The following is a 14303-nucleotide window of genomic DNA, read 5'->3' on the forward strand; positions in this document are numbered from 1 at the left end:
ACCGGCATTTCCTGAATCATAGATGCAAGTGACATGGAGTAGACAGAATCACTTAGTGACTTTCTTCCCAAGGAACACTTCAGTAAGCACAGTCCTGGACTGCATCGATGCCCTCAGCAATTTCACTCCCTATTGCACAAAGCAAGTTTAAACCAACGTTATTAAGAAAAGAAATAGTCTCACACTTGAAATTTAATAGCTAGAGGAAAGGGATGTTTTACCTCATCCATTCCCATATCAATGACTCTCTCTTCAAGAACCCCTACATCCTTGACATTGAAACTGTTGAGCAAAGTGATACTAGAAATAGTTGACATAGGCCTCACCACCAGATCATCCATGATCATATAAGTAACAACTCCCTTCACGTAACCTCCCTCACCCGAGGACGAGGCCTTGTTGGTCGGATAAACAAAAGTTACGTTTTGGTTCATAACATTGTCGCAAGAAGGACAAGTAGATTTTGGATCGTTTGCCACATACATGCGACGGTTGGTATTGCGACACCTATAAAGGCCGTTGGATGTTGATGATTGCATGTTGATGTTAGGCAACAAAAGAAGTACACGAGCATCAAAGTTAGAAACTAAAGGTTTCAAAAGGGTGTCTTTGTTTGCTGGTGACTGCATGTAGGTATCATCCAAATTTTCAATGCTGCCATAAAGATTTCCAAGGCACCCCACCATTCCTTGTTTAGTAAGAAGCCTTATGACAGTGCCAACAGGCAATGACAGCATGTTGAAGAGAAAATCAACAAAGTCTTTGCCAGCTTCTGCAAACAGAACTCTTTGGGATTTTTGGTCTATCAGAAGCTTCAAGGTAACTCTGGCAGCAGCCATGACAGAAACACTATTGTAAAAAACTGGGTTTTTGAGAGTTTTTCAATACAGTTACTGACTTGACATAATGCAGAATCTATGGCTTATATAGAGGTTCATTGGCAGTAATCAAGGGCCATAGAGAATTGGAATGGCCACAGTATATAAAGATAAAATTTTTTCTTTTTTATTTTCAAGGAAACTTAGGACTTCCCAATAATAATCTATTTATAACTGGTTTTCAACACAATGAATCTGGCATGAGATCACAGCCCCCAATTAGTACACTTTGGAAATCTGTACCATCTGCCTATCATTCTTTTTGTCCTTCAATGTTCAAAAATCAAAACCTGGAACAGATAACTAAAACACAACTTGCAGTTTGAAGTAATTTGCTTGATGAATGGTCAATTTGTACTAGAATTTTGACCCTGCTTTATTTATGTTGAACTCCAAATATCAACCATAAAAGCATATTATTTAATTTGCAGAAGTTCTTCGGACTATCAATTTTCAATGGGAATTTTTTCAAAATTATACCAAATTCTTATTATAGTATTTACATTTCTTAAAAATGATTTCCTAGATAATGCATTAATGTTTCATGCCATACCACTTATTAGACATTAAAAACAATTAAATTTAAAACTTATTTTTTTTTTAAATTCTCAAAATAATTTACCATAAAACATGTAAAAAAACTCAGCTCTTTGTTTATTTGAGTAAAAAGTTAAATAATATAAAAAAAATATGCCGTAAATGAAAATTTTAAATACAATAAATGATATTAGAAGATTGATACATCTCATTAGAATATATTTAAAAAATCGATAAAAAAATAAAAAAATTAAATGCACATAACAACATTTTAAACCCGAAACTAAATACTCTATTATTAATGTAAAAAAAAATAACTCTAAAAATATTAAATATCATAGTTTTTATCCAGAGTTCGTACAATTTGTGATCGAATCTTAAATTTTTAACAAAGTTAAAAAATTAATATATATTTCACTAAAGCATATTAAAAGAAATTAATAGATAAAGATGATAAATGAAATTACGCATAAAAATATTTTAATCTTATTTTTGTAAAATTTAAAAACACTCATTAGTGTATAAAACAATAATAAAAAAAAAACAAATGTAAACGTTAGGCCAAAAACAAAAAATAAAATAAAATAACTTAAACCTTATGTTTTATTGGCACTTAAATAAACAAAAATGGCCAGACACACTCCGGCGATGGCTACGAGTGACTGCTTACAAAGCCATGTGGCGTTGGGCGAAAACTCAAAATTCCTTCCCTAATCCTGACCGGTGGCTTCAATATTCAACGATGTGGGATGGAAGTTGACGTGGGAAACTAACAGCCATTTTAAAAATTTAGGCTGCAAACATTGAAATTACAATGATAGTGAAAAGTTTTTTTCAGCAGGAGATATTACTGGGTAAAATGGTGGAAGTCATGACTAAAAATTATTGAATGAAGAAATGGGACTTTCCAGAGAATTTTTCTGTGGCTGTTATCAAGGAGTAAAGATCCATTGCAAATAAGACTACTTTATATTTCGTTCATAATATCAGTCCAACCTAGTATTCTGCCCCGATTAAATTTTAAATTTACATGAACATTTGATAAAAATAAAGATAAAACAACTCTTTTAACTTATCAAATTTTCTATTAAATTTCATTATATTTTAGAATCTTAATTTTAGAGAACATATTTTCTCTCCTTGCGACATTTAAGTAACATTTAAATTTAAACCGTAAAATTAATTTTACAAACAAATTTATACTCAGAATTGATGGGCTAACTCAAACTTGAATCAGCCCTCCAAAAATTAGCGTATGCCGCTTTTAGCGGCGAGCACACGGTATTCTTTAGTAAAAGGCGAAAGAATAGTTCGCTCTGGGCCCACCGCACGGCTCCGTGAGTCTAAGACGTTCATCTCCGCTTCATTTATTGAAGTCAATTGGGTTGCGCTTGCTGTTTACTTAGAAGTATGGGATTCTGCTCTTCTCTATCTTCTACTCTTAAAACCTGCAACTCTCCACTTTTGTGGTACTATTTTACAAAATACAGTATCTTAAACTCTACAGCATTGCTTCCCTTCCCTCATCGAAGTATTTCTTCTTGAAACTATCATTTTCATGATGAAACTGTATATGATGAAAAGGGTTGTTGAAAGCCTTTTGGTTGGCTTGTGCAAGCTCTTTACACATACCAAGTTTAGCACTGCAATTGGAAAAGCTCGGGTTGTCCAATTCCAAACCACAATTATTTCAAAACAAGATTAATCTGATAATATAATAGATTATAACACTAACAAAAAAAAACCTTGACAAATCAACATATTTAACAACCATATCTCTACATCAAAATAGCAAGCATTTGTAATTTGTAAAGAGACCACCAATTAAAGCAGCAGCAACAGAAGCATCAAGCATTTGGAACAATTGCTGCAATGCCTTTTGGGTAAGGAATACGTCAGTAAGCAGACTTAGACAGCAGCGATGCCTTCAGTAATTCCACAACCTGAAACAAAATCCAAACCAAAGCAATGAAAGAAGGGTTAAAGATTTAGGCCACAAAATGGGATAACGATGCTCGCATCATTCATGGCTACATCAATCACTCTCTTTCAAAGCCCCAACCTCTTTATCATTCAACTTGTTAAGCTTAGCAGTTATACTTGAAATAGTTGACAAAGGGGCTTACCACCAGATCATCCATGATCATATAAGTGACAACTCCTTTAATATAGCCACCCTCATTTGCAGCAAATGAAGCTGAAAACCTTTTCTGGGAGGGTTTACAGATGTTGCAGCGCAGGTGATGGCCTCTTTGCAGGAACATTTGACATAACAGTTGACAAGGGCAGGTTGATGTTGGATCATTTGCAATATAGGTATAACATTTGACATGACTGAAGGATGTATTTTTGTTATTTTTTTCATTTTTTTTTTGGATAAACTGTTACTTGTATTACTGAACCGATAAAAGTTGCCAGTTTTTTATGATAGAATGTTTGGCAACAAGAGAGGAACATTTACTCCATGGGTATCCTTGTTTGTTGTAGGCTCAATGTAAGTATCAAGCATATTTTCAATGCTCTGGCAAAGGTTTCCATGGCAACCCACCATGCCCTGTTTTGTAAGCAGCCTTTAACAATGCTAACCGGCAATGACAACAGAAAATCAACAAAATCTTTACCTTCTAGCCTTTTATATCAACCAGAAGCTTCAACCTCACACTTGTTGTGGAGGTGATGGATGCCATGGATAGTAACAGTCTATATGAACTGTAGGAATTTCAGTGGATCCTCGTTCCAGTTACTGCCTTACTTATATAGAGGTTTTTCCAGCAGATATTAACTTAATAAGAGAATTGGAATGGACAAAATGAACATTCACTGAAGATACTTCTGACTTTCTAGTAGTCCGTCTATAGTTTGTACTGCCATATAGCATTAAAGGAGTTTCTTTTATTAGGATAATCTTCCACTACAAATCAACCCAATGACTAAAGATTAGTTGAATCTGATACTGCAAAGGTAAAAACTCAAAGGACCTAATCTTGTTCTCTTTTTTTTTCCCACCAGGTCAAGAAAATTATAAAATTAGAGATGTAAATGAATCAGACATTAACGAACTTTATTAAGTTCATTTAATTAAAGAACCTTGAAATGTTGCTCTAGATAACATTAACAAATATTATAAATGAATATAAGAAGAAGAAAATGAGATCCAGTTTTGGAATCCAGCATTTGCCTTGGAAAGATCCTGTTAGAAACTGCCTTCAAAGAAAGTTTTGAATTGAACAGTTATGAGAATTAGAAAAATAAGAAGTACCAAGCCCACAGAAGGGAAATTACAGTGTATCTCTTTCGATTGGAACTAGATTTCAGCATTTGATTCTAATAACACTGAATATACAATAAAAGTCTGTCGAAACAAATGATTATCGGTTTCGATGGTTTTGTGGTGCTATACAACCAGGTGAATTGCCATGCCATCTTTTCCAAAAAACCAGTTCTCTGCAAAGTGCAAACATCATAGATACATTGTGAAACGAGCTATATATTCACAAAGATGAGGGTCAAACAAGGAAGGGTAAATTTGCTGAGTAAAATTTTCAATATTTTGCAGCTCATTGTACAATGATTAAAGTAAAAAGTGTTATGAAAATGCGGTTCAGCCCCATGCAATTGGTTTTAGACCAATCAAAGGCTATAGCCTTTGGTCTTTTTTTTTTTACACAGAGCTCTAGCTACTTAATAAAAAGAGGTGGGGTTGTTTTAAGGTAGTGTCCCAAACCAAGAAGAGAAAGAAGAAAAGCCAGGAAAAAAGAAGAAGGAAAAGTTGGTTGAACGAAAGTCGATCTGTGATCCGATTGAGCTGAAACTTTGTCAGCAAGTTTATAATTCAGAGTTTTACATTCTGAATGCTGAAGATCGGGTTTGAAACTCTATAGGAACAAATCCATTGTGTATTTGTTGAGTCACCTATTTGGAGAAATTTCTCCAATTATCTCTCTAGTTGTTGATTAGCTCTAGTTTTAGCTAGAAAAGAACTTTGTATATCCATTATTTGATAATAGAGATTTTTATGGTGATCTGTAGTTTTTTCTTATACACTGGAGGATTTTTCACGTAAATCTTGATGTGTTTTATTTTTCATTATTGTTGATTATTGATTGTTGTCTATTACTATGGGTTTGTTGCGATATATTACTCATGCGTTGTATTTATTGCTTCAGGCCCAACAAGTGGTATCAAAGCAAAGGTTGTTTTGGAACATCAATACAGAAGTAACCCAAAACAAAAGTAAATTCTGTTAGAGATAATGAAGGGTGATACAAGTTTCATGATAAAATTAATAGCATCAAATTAGTCAATTTGAAAGCCTATGATGAAAGATCATTTATACTGTAAAGATTTGTACGAGTCAGTATTGGATGATTCGACTAAACCAGCAGATATGAAATATGAAAGCTAAAAGAAGTTAGGCAGAAAGAAGCTAGCTACAATCAAAAAATGGGTTGATATCAGTGTGTTCCATCATATAGTGTAGGAGACAAATGCCCACATTGTTTGAAAAAAATTGACAGCATTGTATGAGAGAAAAAGGTAATGAATAAAGTTATTCTTATTAAAAAGCTTATAACTCTACAATATAGGGATGGATGATAGATTACAAAATACTTGAGTAATTTTCAAGATATATTTAATCAGATAACTATTATAAAGCTTAAGATGAATGATGAAATGAAGGCATTATTTCTTTAAGGTTTATTGCCAAACAATTGGAATGCTCTAGTTGTGACTGTTCTCAATTCCGCTCCTAATTATAATGTGACATTGGAAATGGTAAAAGATAATATGCTTAATGAAGAAGCAAGGTAAAAAGATGTAGACCCTAAGAATCAAACTCTGATCACAGAGAACAAGGGTAGAAACATTATCAGAGGTCGAAACTCAAAAGATTGTAGTAAGTGTAAACATAAATCCAAGTTCAGAGATAAAAAAAAAGTATTTCCATTGTTGTAAGGCAAGTCATATAAAATGACATTGTAAAATCTTAAAGCAAGAGCAAAAAGATGAGAAAGATAAAAGTTCAGATGATGACAATGTTGCAATAGTAAATTCAAATAGTGATTCAATTACTTTGATTTGTACATATGGTGATTGTAATCATATTGGTGATCCTGGCATTAAGTGAATAGTTGACATAGGAACGACATATCATTATGTTTCTAAAAGAGAGTTGTTTACAACTTACAAAGTAAGAGACTTTGGTTGCAACAAGATTAGAAACAAGAGTGTGTCATAAATTGTTAGGATTTATGATATTATTGTACAAACTATTACAAGCTGCATGTTGACTTTGAAGAATGTCAGACACATTTCAAATATAAGAATGAACTTTTTTACTATTAATATCCTTGATAAGAAGGGATATGAGAGTCGATAAAAGAATGGGCAGTGAAAGCTTCTCAAAGGATCTATGATAGTTGTAAGAAAAAAATTATGCTACACAATGTATAAGACATGAATGCAATTAAATAGTAACCAAATAAATGCTGTTGAGGATGATACTTTAGCAAACTTGTGGCACAAGAGGCTGACACACATTAGTGAGAAGGGGTTACAAGTTTTGGTAAGATAGTCTCTCATTCTCTTGACCAAAGGTATGTCTCTCAATTCATGTGATTATTATTTATTTGGTAAGCATCATAGAGTTTTTTTCATTAGAATTCTCAGAGAAAAAAAAATATATTGGAATTAATTTATGTTGACATATGTGGCCTCACTGAGATTGAGTCATTAGGTGGTAGTAGTATTTTGTTACTTTTATTTATGATGCTTCACGTAAAACTTGGATGTATATGTTGACAAACAAAAGTCAAGTATTACAGTATTTTTAAAAATTTTATACCATAGTGAAAAGGATGACAGGATCATCCTTGAAGTGTATTCAGACTGATAATGGTAGGAAATACATATCAAAGACTTTGAAGAGTACTATTTAAAGTATGGGATCAGGCATGAGATGATAAAACTTGGAACACCATAGCATAATGGTGTAGTCGAAAGGATGAACTGCACCATTATGAAAAAAATCAGATGTATGTTGAGGATGATAAAATTACCAAAGTCATTTTGAGGTGAAGCAGTCAACACAACTTATTATTTGCTTAACAGATCACCATCAGTTTTTTTAGGCTTTGACATTCTAGAAAGAGTGTGGACAGGGAAAGATGCTTCATACTTTTATTTGAAAGTTTTTAAGTGTAAAGCATTCATACATGTGCTGAAAGAACAAAAGTCAAAGCTTAACAATAAAGCCATACAATCTATGTTTGTAGGATATGATGATGAGAAATTTGGCTATAAGGTATGGGATCTAGTGAAGAAAAAGACAGTTAGAAACAGAGATATAATCTTTCATGAAAAAAAAACCATAGTAAACTTTGAGAAAAATAAGAAGACTACATAGGTTACTATTGAGTATAATATTTTAACACAGACAAAGATTTCATAGAAAAGAGCCACAGATGGTGAAAATGAACAAGAAATAGAACTTGAGAATATGAATGAGCCAGTCACAGTTAGTGATGAGTCAAATGCAATCAATTTTAAGCAGAGAGAACAATCATCTCTACCTGAGAGTATTGAGTAAGGGGAACTACCTTCAGCATCAGGTGATATAGAATCTCAGCCTAAGAGATATACTAGAGAACGTAGGCCATCTACCAGGTATCCAAGTTCAGATTTTATTTTAGTTACCAATAAAGAAGAGCCAAAGAGCTTCCAAGATATGTAAACTCTTCCAAATAAAGAGCACTGGTTAAAAGTAATAAAATAAAATATTGAGTCATTATGAAAAAATGGTATTTATGATCTTGTTAAACTTTTAAAAAGAAAAGAGCTACTGAAAAATAAATTGGTGTTCAAGTTAAAAAAAGATGGTGATAAGCTAATGAGGTATAAAGCTCGATTGGTGGTGAAAGATTTATCTCAAAAACTAGGCATCAATTTTGATAAGATCTTCTCTTTAGTTACGAAGATGAGTTCCATTCAAGTGGTACTGAGATTAGCAGCTTGTTTGAATCTTAAGTTTGAGCAACTTGATGTTAAAACTGCATTCTTGCATGGTGACTTACAGGAAGACATTTATATGAATCAGCCTAAGGGTTTTGAAGTCAAAAGGAAAAAGCAATTAGTTTACAAATTGAAAAAAAAAGCTTGTATGGCTTGAAACAAGCTTTACGATAATGGTACAAGAAGTTTGATTCTTTTATGGTGAGTCACAACTATAAAAAATTGACAGCGGATCCTTATGTGTATGTTAAAAAAAAATTTGATGGTAACTTCATTATTCTTTTATTATATGTTGATGATATGTTGATTATGGGACAAGATGCTAGTATGATTTGTAGGTTGAAAGAACAATTGTCTAAGTCTTTTGACATGAAAGATTTAGGTCCAATAAAGCAGATTCTCGATATAGACATTATTCGGGATAAAAAAGTTAGAAAGTTATGGTTGTCATAGAAAAAGTATGTTGAATGAGTGCTTAATAGATTCAACATGCAATATGCTAAATTAGTTAGCAGTCCACTTACTAACCATTTTTATCTGAGTAAGAAATCTTGTTTAATATATAAGGAAAAGCAACTAGCTATGTCCAATATTCATTATTCTTCTGCAGTCGATTCTTTAATGTATCTTATGATTTGTACACGGTCTGACATTGCTCATGTAGTTGATGTAGTGAGCAGATTTCTTTCTAATCCAAAAAAAATTCATTGAGAAATAGTGAAATAAATTTTTAGATATTTGAGAGGCACCTAAAAAATGTGCTTGAGTTATGGAGTTTTACAACCAGTTGTAAAAGAGTTTACTGATGCTAATATGATAGGTGATCTTGATAGTAGGAAATTTACTTCATGGTATTTGTTCACTTTTGTAGGAAAAGCTATGTCTTAGCAGTCTAAGTTACAAAAATGTGTTGCTTTGTCAACTACAAAGGCTAAATATATTGCAGCAATTGAAGTAGGTAAAAAAATGCTTTGAATGAAACATTTTCTTCTTAAATTGAAGTTGAATTAGAAAGAGTATGTTATATTTTGTGATAGCCAGAATGTTTTAGATTTAAGTAAGAATGTCATGTACCATGCTAGAATGAGCACATTAATGTTAGATATCACTGGTTATGTTAAATGATTGAGGAACAATAAATGCTATTGAATAAAGTCCATACTGATGAAAATGTAATAAATATATTGACTAAGATACTTCTCACAAAGAAGCTTAAACTCTATAGTAACTTGGCTAGAATGAGTTCTTTAGTCAAGGTAAGTTTTAAATGAAACTGCTATGGTGATGAATCTCTTCCTAATGGGGTTGGAAGGGGAGATTGTTAGGAAAATGAGATCTAGTCCCATGTAATTGGTTTTGGACCAATCAAAGGCCATAGATCTTAGTCTTTCTTTTTACACAGAGCCCTAGCTACTTAATAAAAAGAAGTGGGGTTGTTTTAAGGTGGTGTCGTAAACCAAGAAGAGAAAGAAAAAAAGCCAGAAAAAATAAAAAAAGAAAAAAAAGGAAGAGTTAGTTAAACGAAAGTCGATCCGAGGTCTGATTGAGCTGAAATTTTATCTGTAGGTTTATGATTCAGAGTTTTACATTCTGAACAGTAAAGATAGAGTTTGAAGCTCTCTAGAAATAAATCTATGGTGTATTTATTGAGTTACCTATTTGGAGAGATTTCTTCAATTGTCTCTCTAGTTGTTGATTATATCTAACTTTAGCTAGAAACGAACTTTGTATATCCATTATTTGATAGTAGAGATTTTTCTGATGATCCGTGGCTTTTCTCTCTATACTTGAAGGTTTTTCACGTAAATTTTGATGTGCTTTTATTTTTCTTACATTTTTTATTGTTATTTATTTATGTGAATTTATTACGATATATTACTTAGTGTCTCAACAGCCACTACTCATTTTCTTTTAACTTCTATGAAATCACCATTACCTATTCTGACTTTAGAGGTATAGGTCTTGTCTAGTTCTTTGAACATGTTGATATCAGATGCCATATGGTGTGTGCAGCCACTATCAATGAGCTATGCACTTGAAGAGGTTTTGGTTCCATAGCAAGTTGTAACAAAAACTTACTCTTCTAGCTATTGTTGGTTGTCAGCAACTCTAGCTTGTTGATCTGGCTATTGTTGCGTTTTGTTTTTGCATACCTTATTCATGTGACCAAGTTGCTTACAATATCTACATTATATGTCAGGTCTATACCAGTAATATTTCTCCAAGTAAGTGGTCTTTTTGCAGTGAGAGCAAGGTGAAAATTTTTTTTTCTTTCCATTGTTTCCAAAACCTTTGTTTTTTTTATCTCATTATTTTTTACCTTTGCTTTCTGTTTGCATCTTGTATTTCTCCTTGGCTGTAAAAGCACATTCTGTTAAATCCTCTTGTTTGATAACCTTTCTTTATTCTTGAACTTGTAAAGCATTGAACAATTCTATTGGAGTTATCTTGGTCAAGTCTTTGAAGTCTTCAAAAGATGAAATTTTTTACTCAAACTTCTCTGGTAAGCTGACAAGAACCTTTTTCATAATTTTTTTTGTCTGACAGCTCCTCATCAAGTAATCTAATCTTGTTTACTATCTTTATGAGTCTGTCATTGTACTCTTTTAAATTTTCAGACTCTTTCATCTTTAAGACTTCAAACTCTCTTTTAAAATTCAATACTTGCATTTGTCTTCTCTTGTCACTACCTTGAAATTCTTCTTTAAGCATATCCCAAACTTGTTTTACAGTTTCACAAGTCATGATTATGATGAATATGTCATCAGAAACTAAAGACTCAATATAGCTTTTAGCCTTGTACCTCTTTACTTTTTTTTCACTATAATTTTTCATTTGAGTTACTGTTAAATTTGCAGGAATTGTGGTGGTTCTTTCTCATTTTTTACCACTTCTCACAAATCAAAAGCACTCAAATAGATCTTCATTTTGACAGCCCATATCTGATAGTTCTCACTAGAAAAAATAAGAGGTAGAGGTAAGGAGCAACTACTTGAGGTCATTTAAGGTTGACAAAAGTTGGTTGGTAAGTGTTTGATGGTTTTTCACTCAATTTTAGGGGTTCATAGGTCCACTAAGACCTTAAAGAATGTTTTGATTCCAATTGAAAGATCTAGAGCAAAGGAAGAACAAAGGAAAAAACAGAAGAAACTAATTTGGTAATTGCAATAAAATTGGCTTTACTGCTCATGAGCTGCATTTCATTAATTTATAGGCATTAAAATATAAAAATTTATTTAACTATTACACAAATTGTTTACCTAACAGTATATAGATTACCATATACAAATCTATCATGCTATCTAAACTAATAAAATAATAAAATAAGTTACAAAAATTGCAATAAAAATATCATACCTAATTGCTTTAACTACTAACACTTTTCCAGCAAACATCTTTGAATTTAACAATGAGTAAAATCTACAAAGCCAAATAAATATATTTGAAGTTTTATTGTTTCATATGTAAGTAAGGCCATCCACGTGATTGATAAGTCCGAGCCGAGCCAACATTCTTACTTAAAAGTAGCCGAAAACGCACCATCAATGTGTCAGTGTTTTGCGGAAGCTAAACCGGATCTAGTGGTACGGCTTTCGCAAAGTCATTTGCGTCCATATATACTTGTCGTAGGCTTCGAAAGCCGATGTGGGATTGAGTAAAAGTTGAAAATTCCTTCCCTTGTCTTGACAGACCGCCGTCTTCTATGTATGATGAAAAGGGTTTTTGAAAAAGCCATAATCATCCTCATTTGCAGCAGATGAAGTTGAAATCTTTTTTGGGGAGGGGGTTTACAAATGTTGCAGCGATGTTCATGGCATTAGAGCGAGCAGGGCGAATAGATGTTGGATCATTTTCATAATAACAACGACAGTGGGCATTACAAGTTCTCAAACACCGGTAAATTCTGGCAGAAGTTGATGATTGAATGTTTGGCAACAAGAGAGTTACATATGCTCTATAGCTTGAAACTTCAGGTTTCAACAAGATGTCCTTGGTTGATGTTGTCCGAATTTAAGTATCACTCAAATTTTCTAGGCTGTCGTAAAGGTTTCCAAGGCATCCCACCATGCCCTGTTGGAGAGAATATGTAGAAGAGAAAATCAACAAAATATTTGCCGGCTTCTGCAAACAAAACCCTCTGCCCTTTGGTATCTACCAGATGCTTCAAGCTCACATTTGTGGTTGCCAATAACCCCTCTGACATAACCTCCTTCATCACAGGATGAATCCTGCTTTGTTGGTGAATTAAAAACGGTCGCGATTTGGCTCATAGCATGGTTGCAGGGAGGGCAAATTGGTTTCGAATCATTTGTCACATAATTTGAACAGTTGGCTTTGTGACCGTAGCTACACCTTTTAAGGTTGTTGGACGTTTGATGATTGCATGTTTGGAAACAAGACAGGTACATTAGAAGCATAGTTTTAAACCATAGGCTTCAAAAAGGTGTCTTGTCAAATTTTGCGGAGTTTCAAACTTATTGAAAGCAACCAAGAACTATTGGTAGTTAGAATGGCAAAGCAAATATATATATCTAACCTCTACTTTTCTTCATTTGGTCAGACAGATCGAGCTGCCATGCGTTGCAAGGGATATCTTTCCACTACTTAATAGAGCTGACATGAGTCAAAAGGGAACTCTTCACATATATTTGTTAGACCATAGATTAAAGCTTAAAAATTAATGTTGAAAGGCTGCAAAGATGATTAGCCAATCATTAAAAATGAATGTTCAAATTAATGAACACTAAAGATAATAAAATTGTTCATACATTAACATAAGAAAAAGTACAATACAAGTCTATATGAACTGCTACAACTTTGAACTTTGAGCATAAACCGACAAGCATCTACTCCTACACTAAGACTCTTATTGTCTGCAAATCTAAATCAACCAGCATTTCCTGAATCACAGATGCAAGTGACATGTTGTAAACAGAATCACTTGGACACCTTCTTCCCAAGGAACACTTCAGTAAGCACCGTCCTGGATTCCATCGATGCCCTCATCAATTTCACTCCCTATTGCACAAAGGAAGTTTAAGCCAATGTTATTAACAATGAAAGAGTGTCGCACTTAAAAATCTACTTTCCCTGTAAAAAATTAAGTGCAGACTTAAAATATAGGACAACAAAATTCTGTGTATTTTTTCGATAATTGTAATCTAAAGGTCCGATAAATGTAATACATTTAATACCTCGTTTGTCGGATTAACAAAAGTTACGTTTTGGTTCATAACTTGGCTGCAGGAAGGACAGATTGATTTTGGATCGTTTGCCACATACATGCGACAGTTTGTATTGTGACCGTAGCTACACCTATAAAGGCCATTGGATGTTGATGTTAGGCAACAAGAGAGGTACATGAGCAGCAAAGTTAGAAACTAAAGGTTTCAAAAGGGTGTCATTGTTTGCTGGTGACTGCATGTATTTATGACAGGTTTGAACAAAATGAATCTGGCATGAGATCACAGCCCCCAATTAGTACACTTTGGAAATCTGTACTATCTGCCGATCATTTTTTTAAACTTCAAACTACAATGTTCAAAAATCAAAACCTGGAACAGATAACTAAAACACACCTTGCATTTTGAAGTAATTTGCTTAAGGAATGGTCAATTAACTTGTACTAGAATTTTGACCCTGCTTTATTTATGTCGAGCTCCAAATATCAACCATAAAAGCATATTATTTAATTTGCATAAGTTCTTCAGACTATCAATTTTCAATGGGAATTTTTTCAAAATTATAACAAATTCTTATTATAGTATTTACATTTCTTAAAAATGATTTCCTAGATAATGCATCAATGTTTCATACCATACCACTTATTAGACATTAAAAATAATTAAATTTAAAACTTATTTTATTTATTTAATT

The 14303-nt window shown here is 33.0% G+C and overlaps 1 protein-coding gene and 1 non-coding gene across 2 annotated transcripts; both read right to left on the reverse strand.

Annotated features, from left to right (window-relative positions):
* Positions 1-48: 48 nt before the first annotated feature.
* Positions 49-1019, reverse strand: LOC149513334 (uncharacterized). Its single transcript, XM_089748343.1, has 2 exons — positions 222-1019; positions 49-129 (listed from the first exon to the last, which is right to left on the reverse strand). The coding sequence occupies exons 1-2, from the start codon at positions 837-839 to the stop codon at positions 49-51; spliced, it is 699 nt and encodes a 232-aa protein (XP_089604469.1). The 5' UTR covers positions 840-1019.
* A 1615-nt stretch (positions 1020-2634) lies between these two features.
* Positions 2635-2750, reverse strand: LOC149513335 (U5 spliceosomal RNA). The gene has a single exon (XR_016330540.1). It is a non-coding gene; the product is annotated as a U5 spliceosomal RNA (small nuclear RNA).
* Positions 2751-14303: the final 11553 nt, after the last annotated feature.

The sequence above is a fragment of the Durio zibethinus genome, chromosome 19 (assembly GCF_047325235.1).
Source record: "Durio zibethinus cultivar Kanyao isolate XHJ-2024 chromosome 19, ASM4732523v1, whole genome shotgun sequence".
Classification (NCBI taxonomy): domain Eukaryota; kingdom Viridiplantae; phylum Streptophyta; class Magnoliopsida; order Malvales; family Malvaceae; genus Durio; species Durio zibethinus.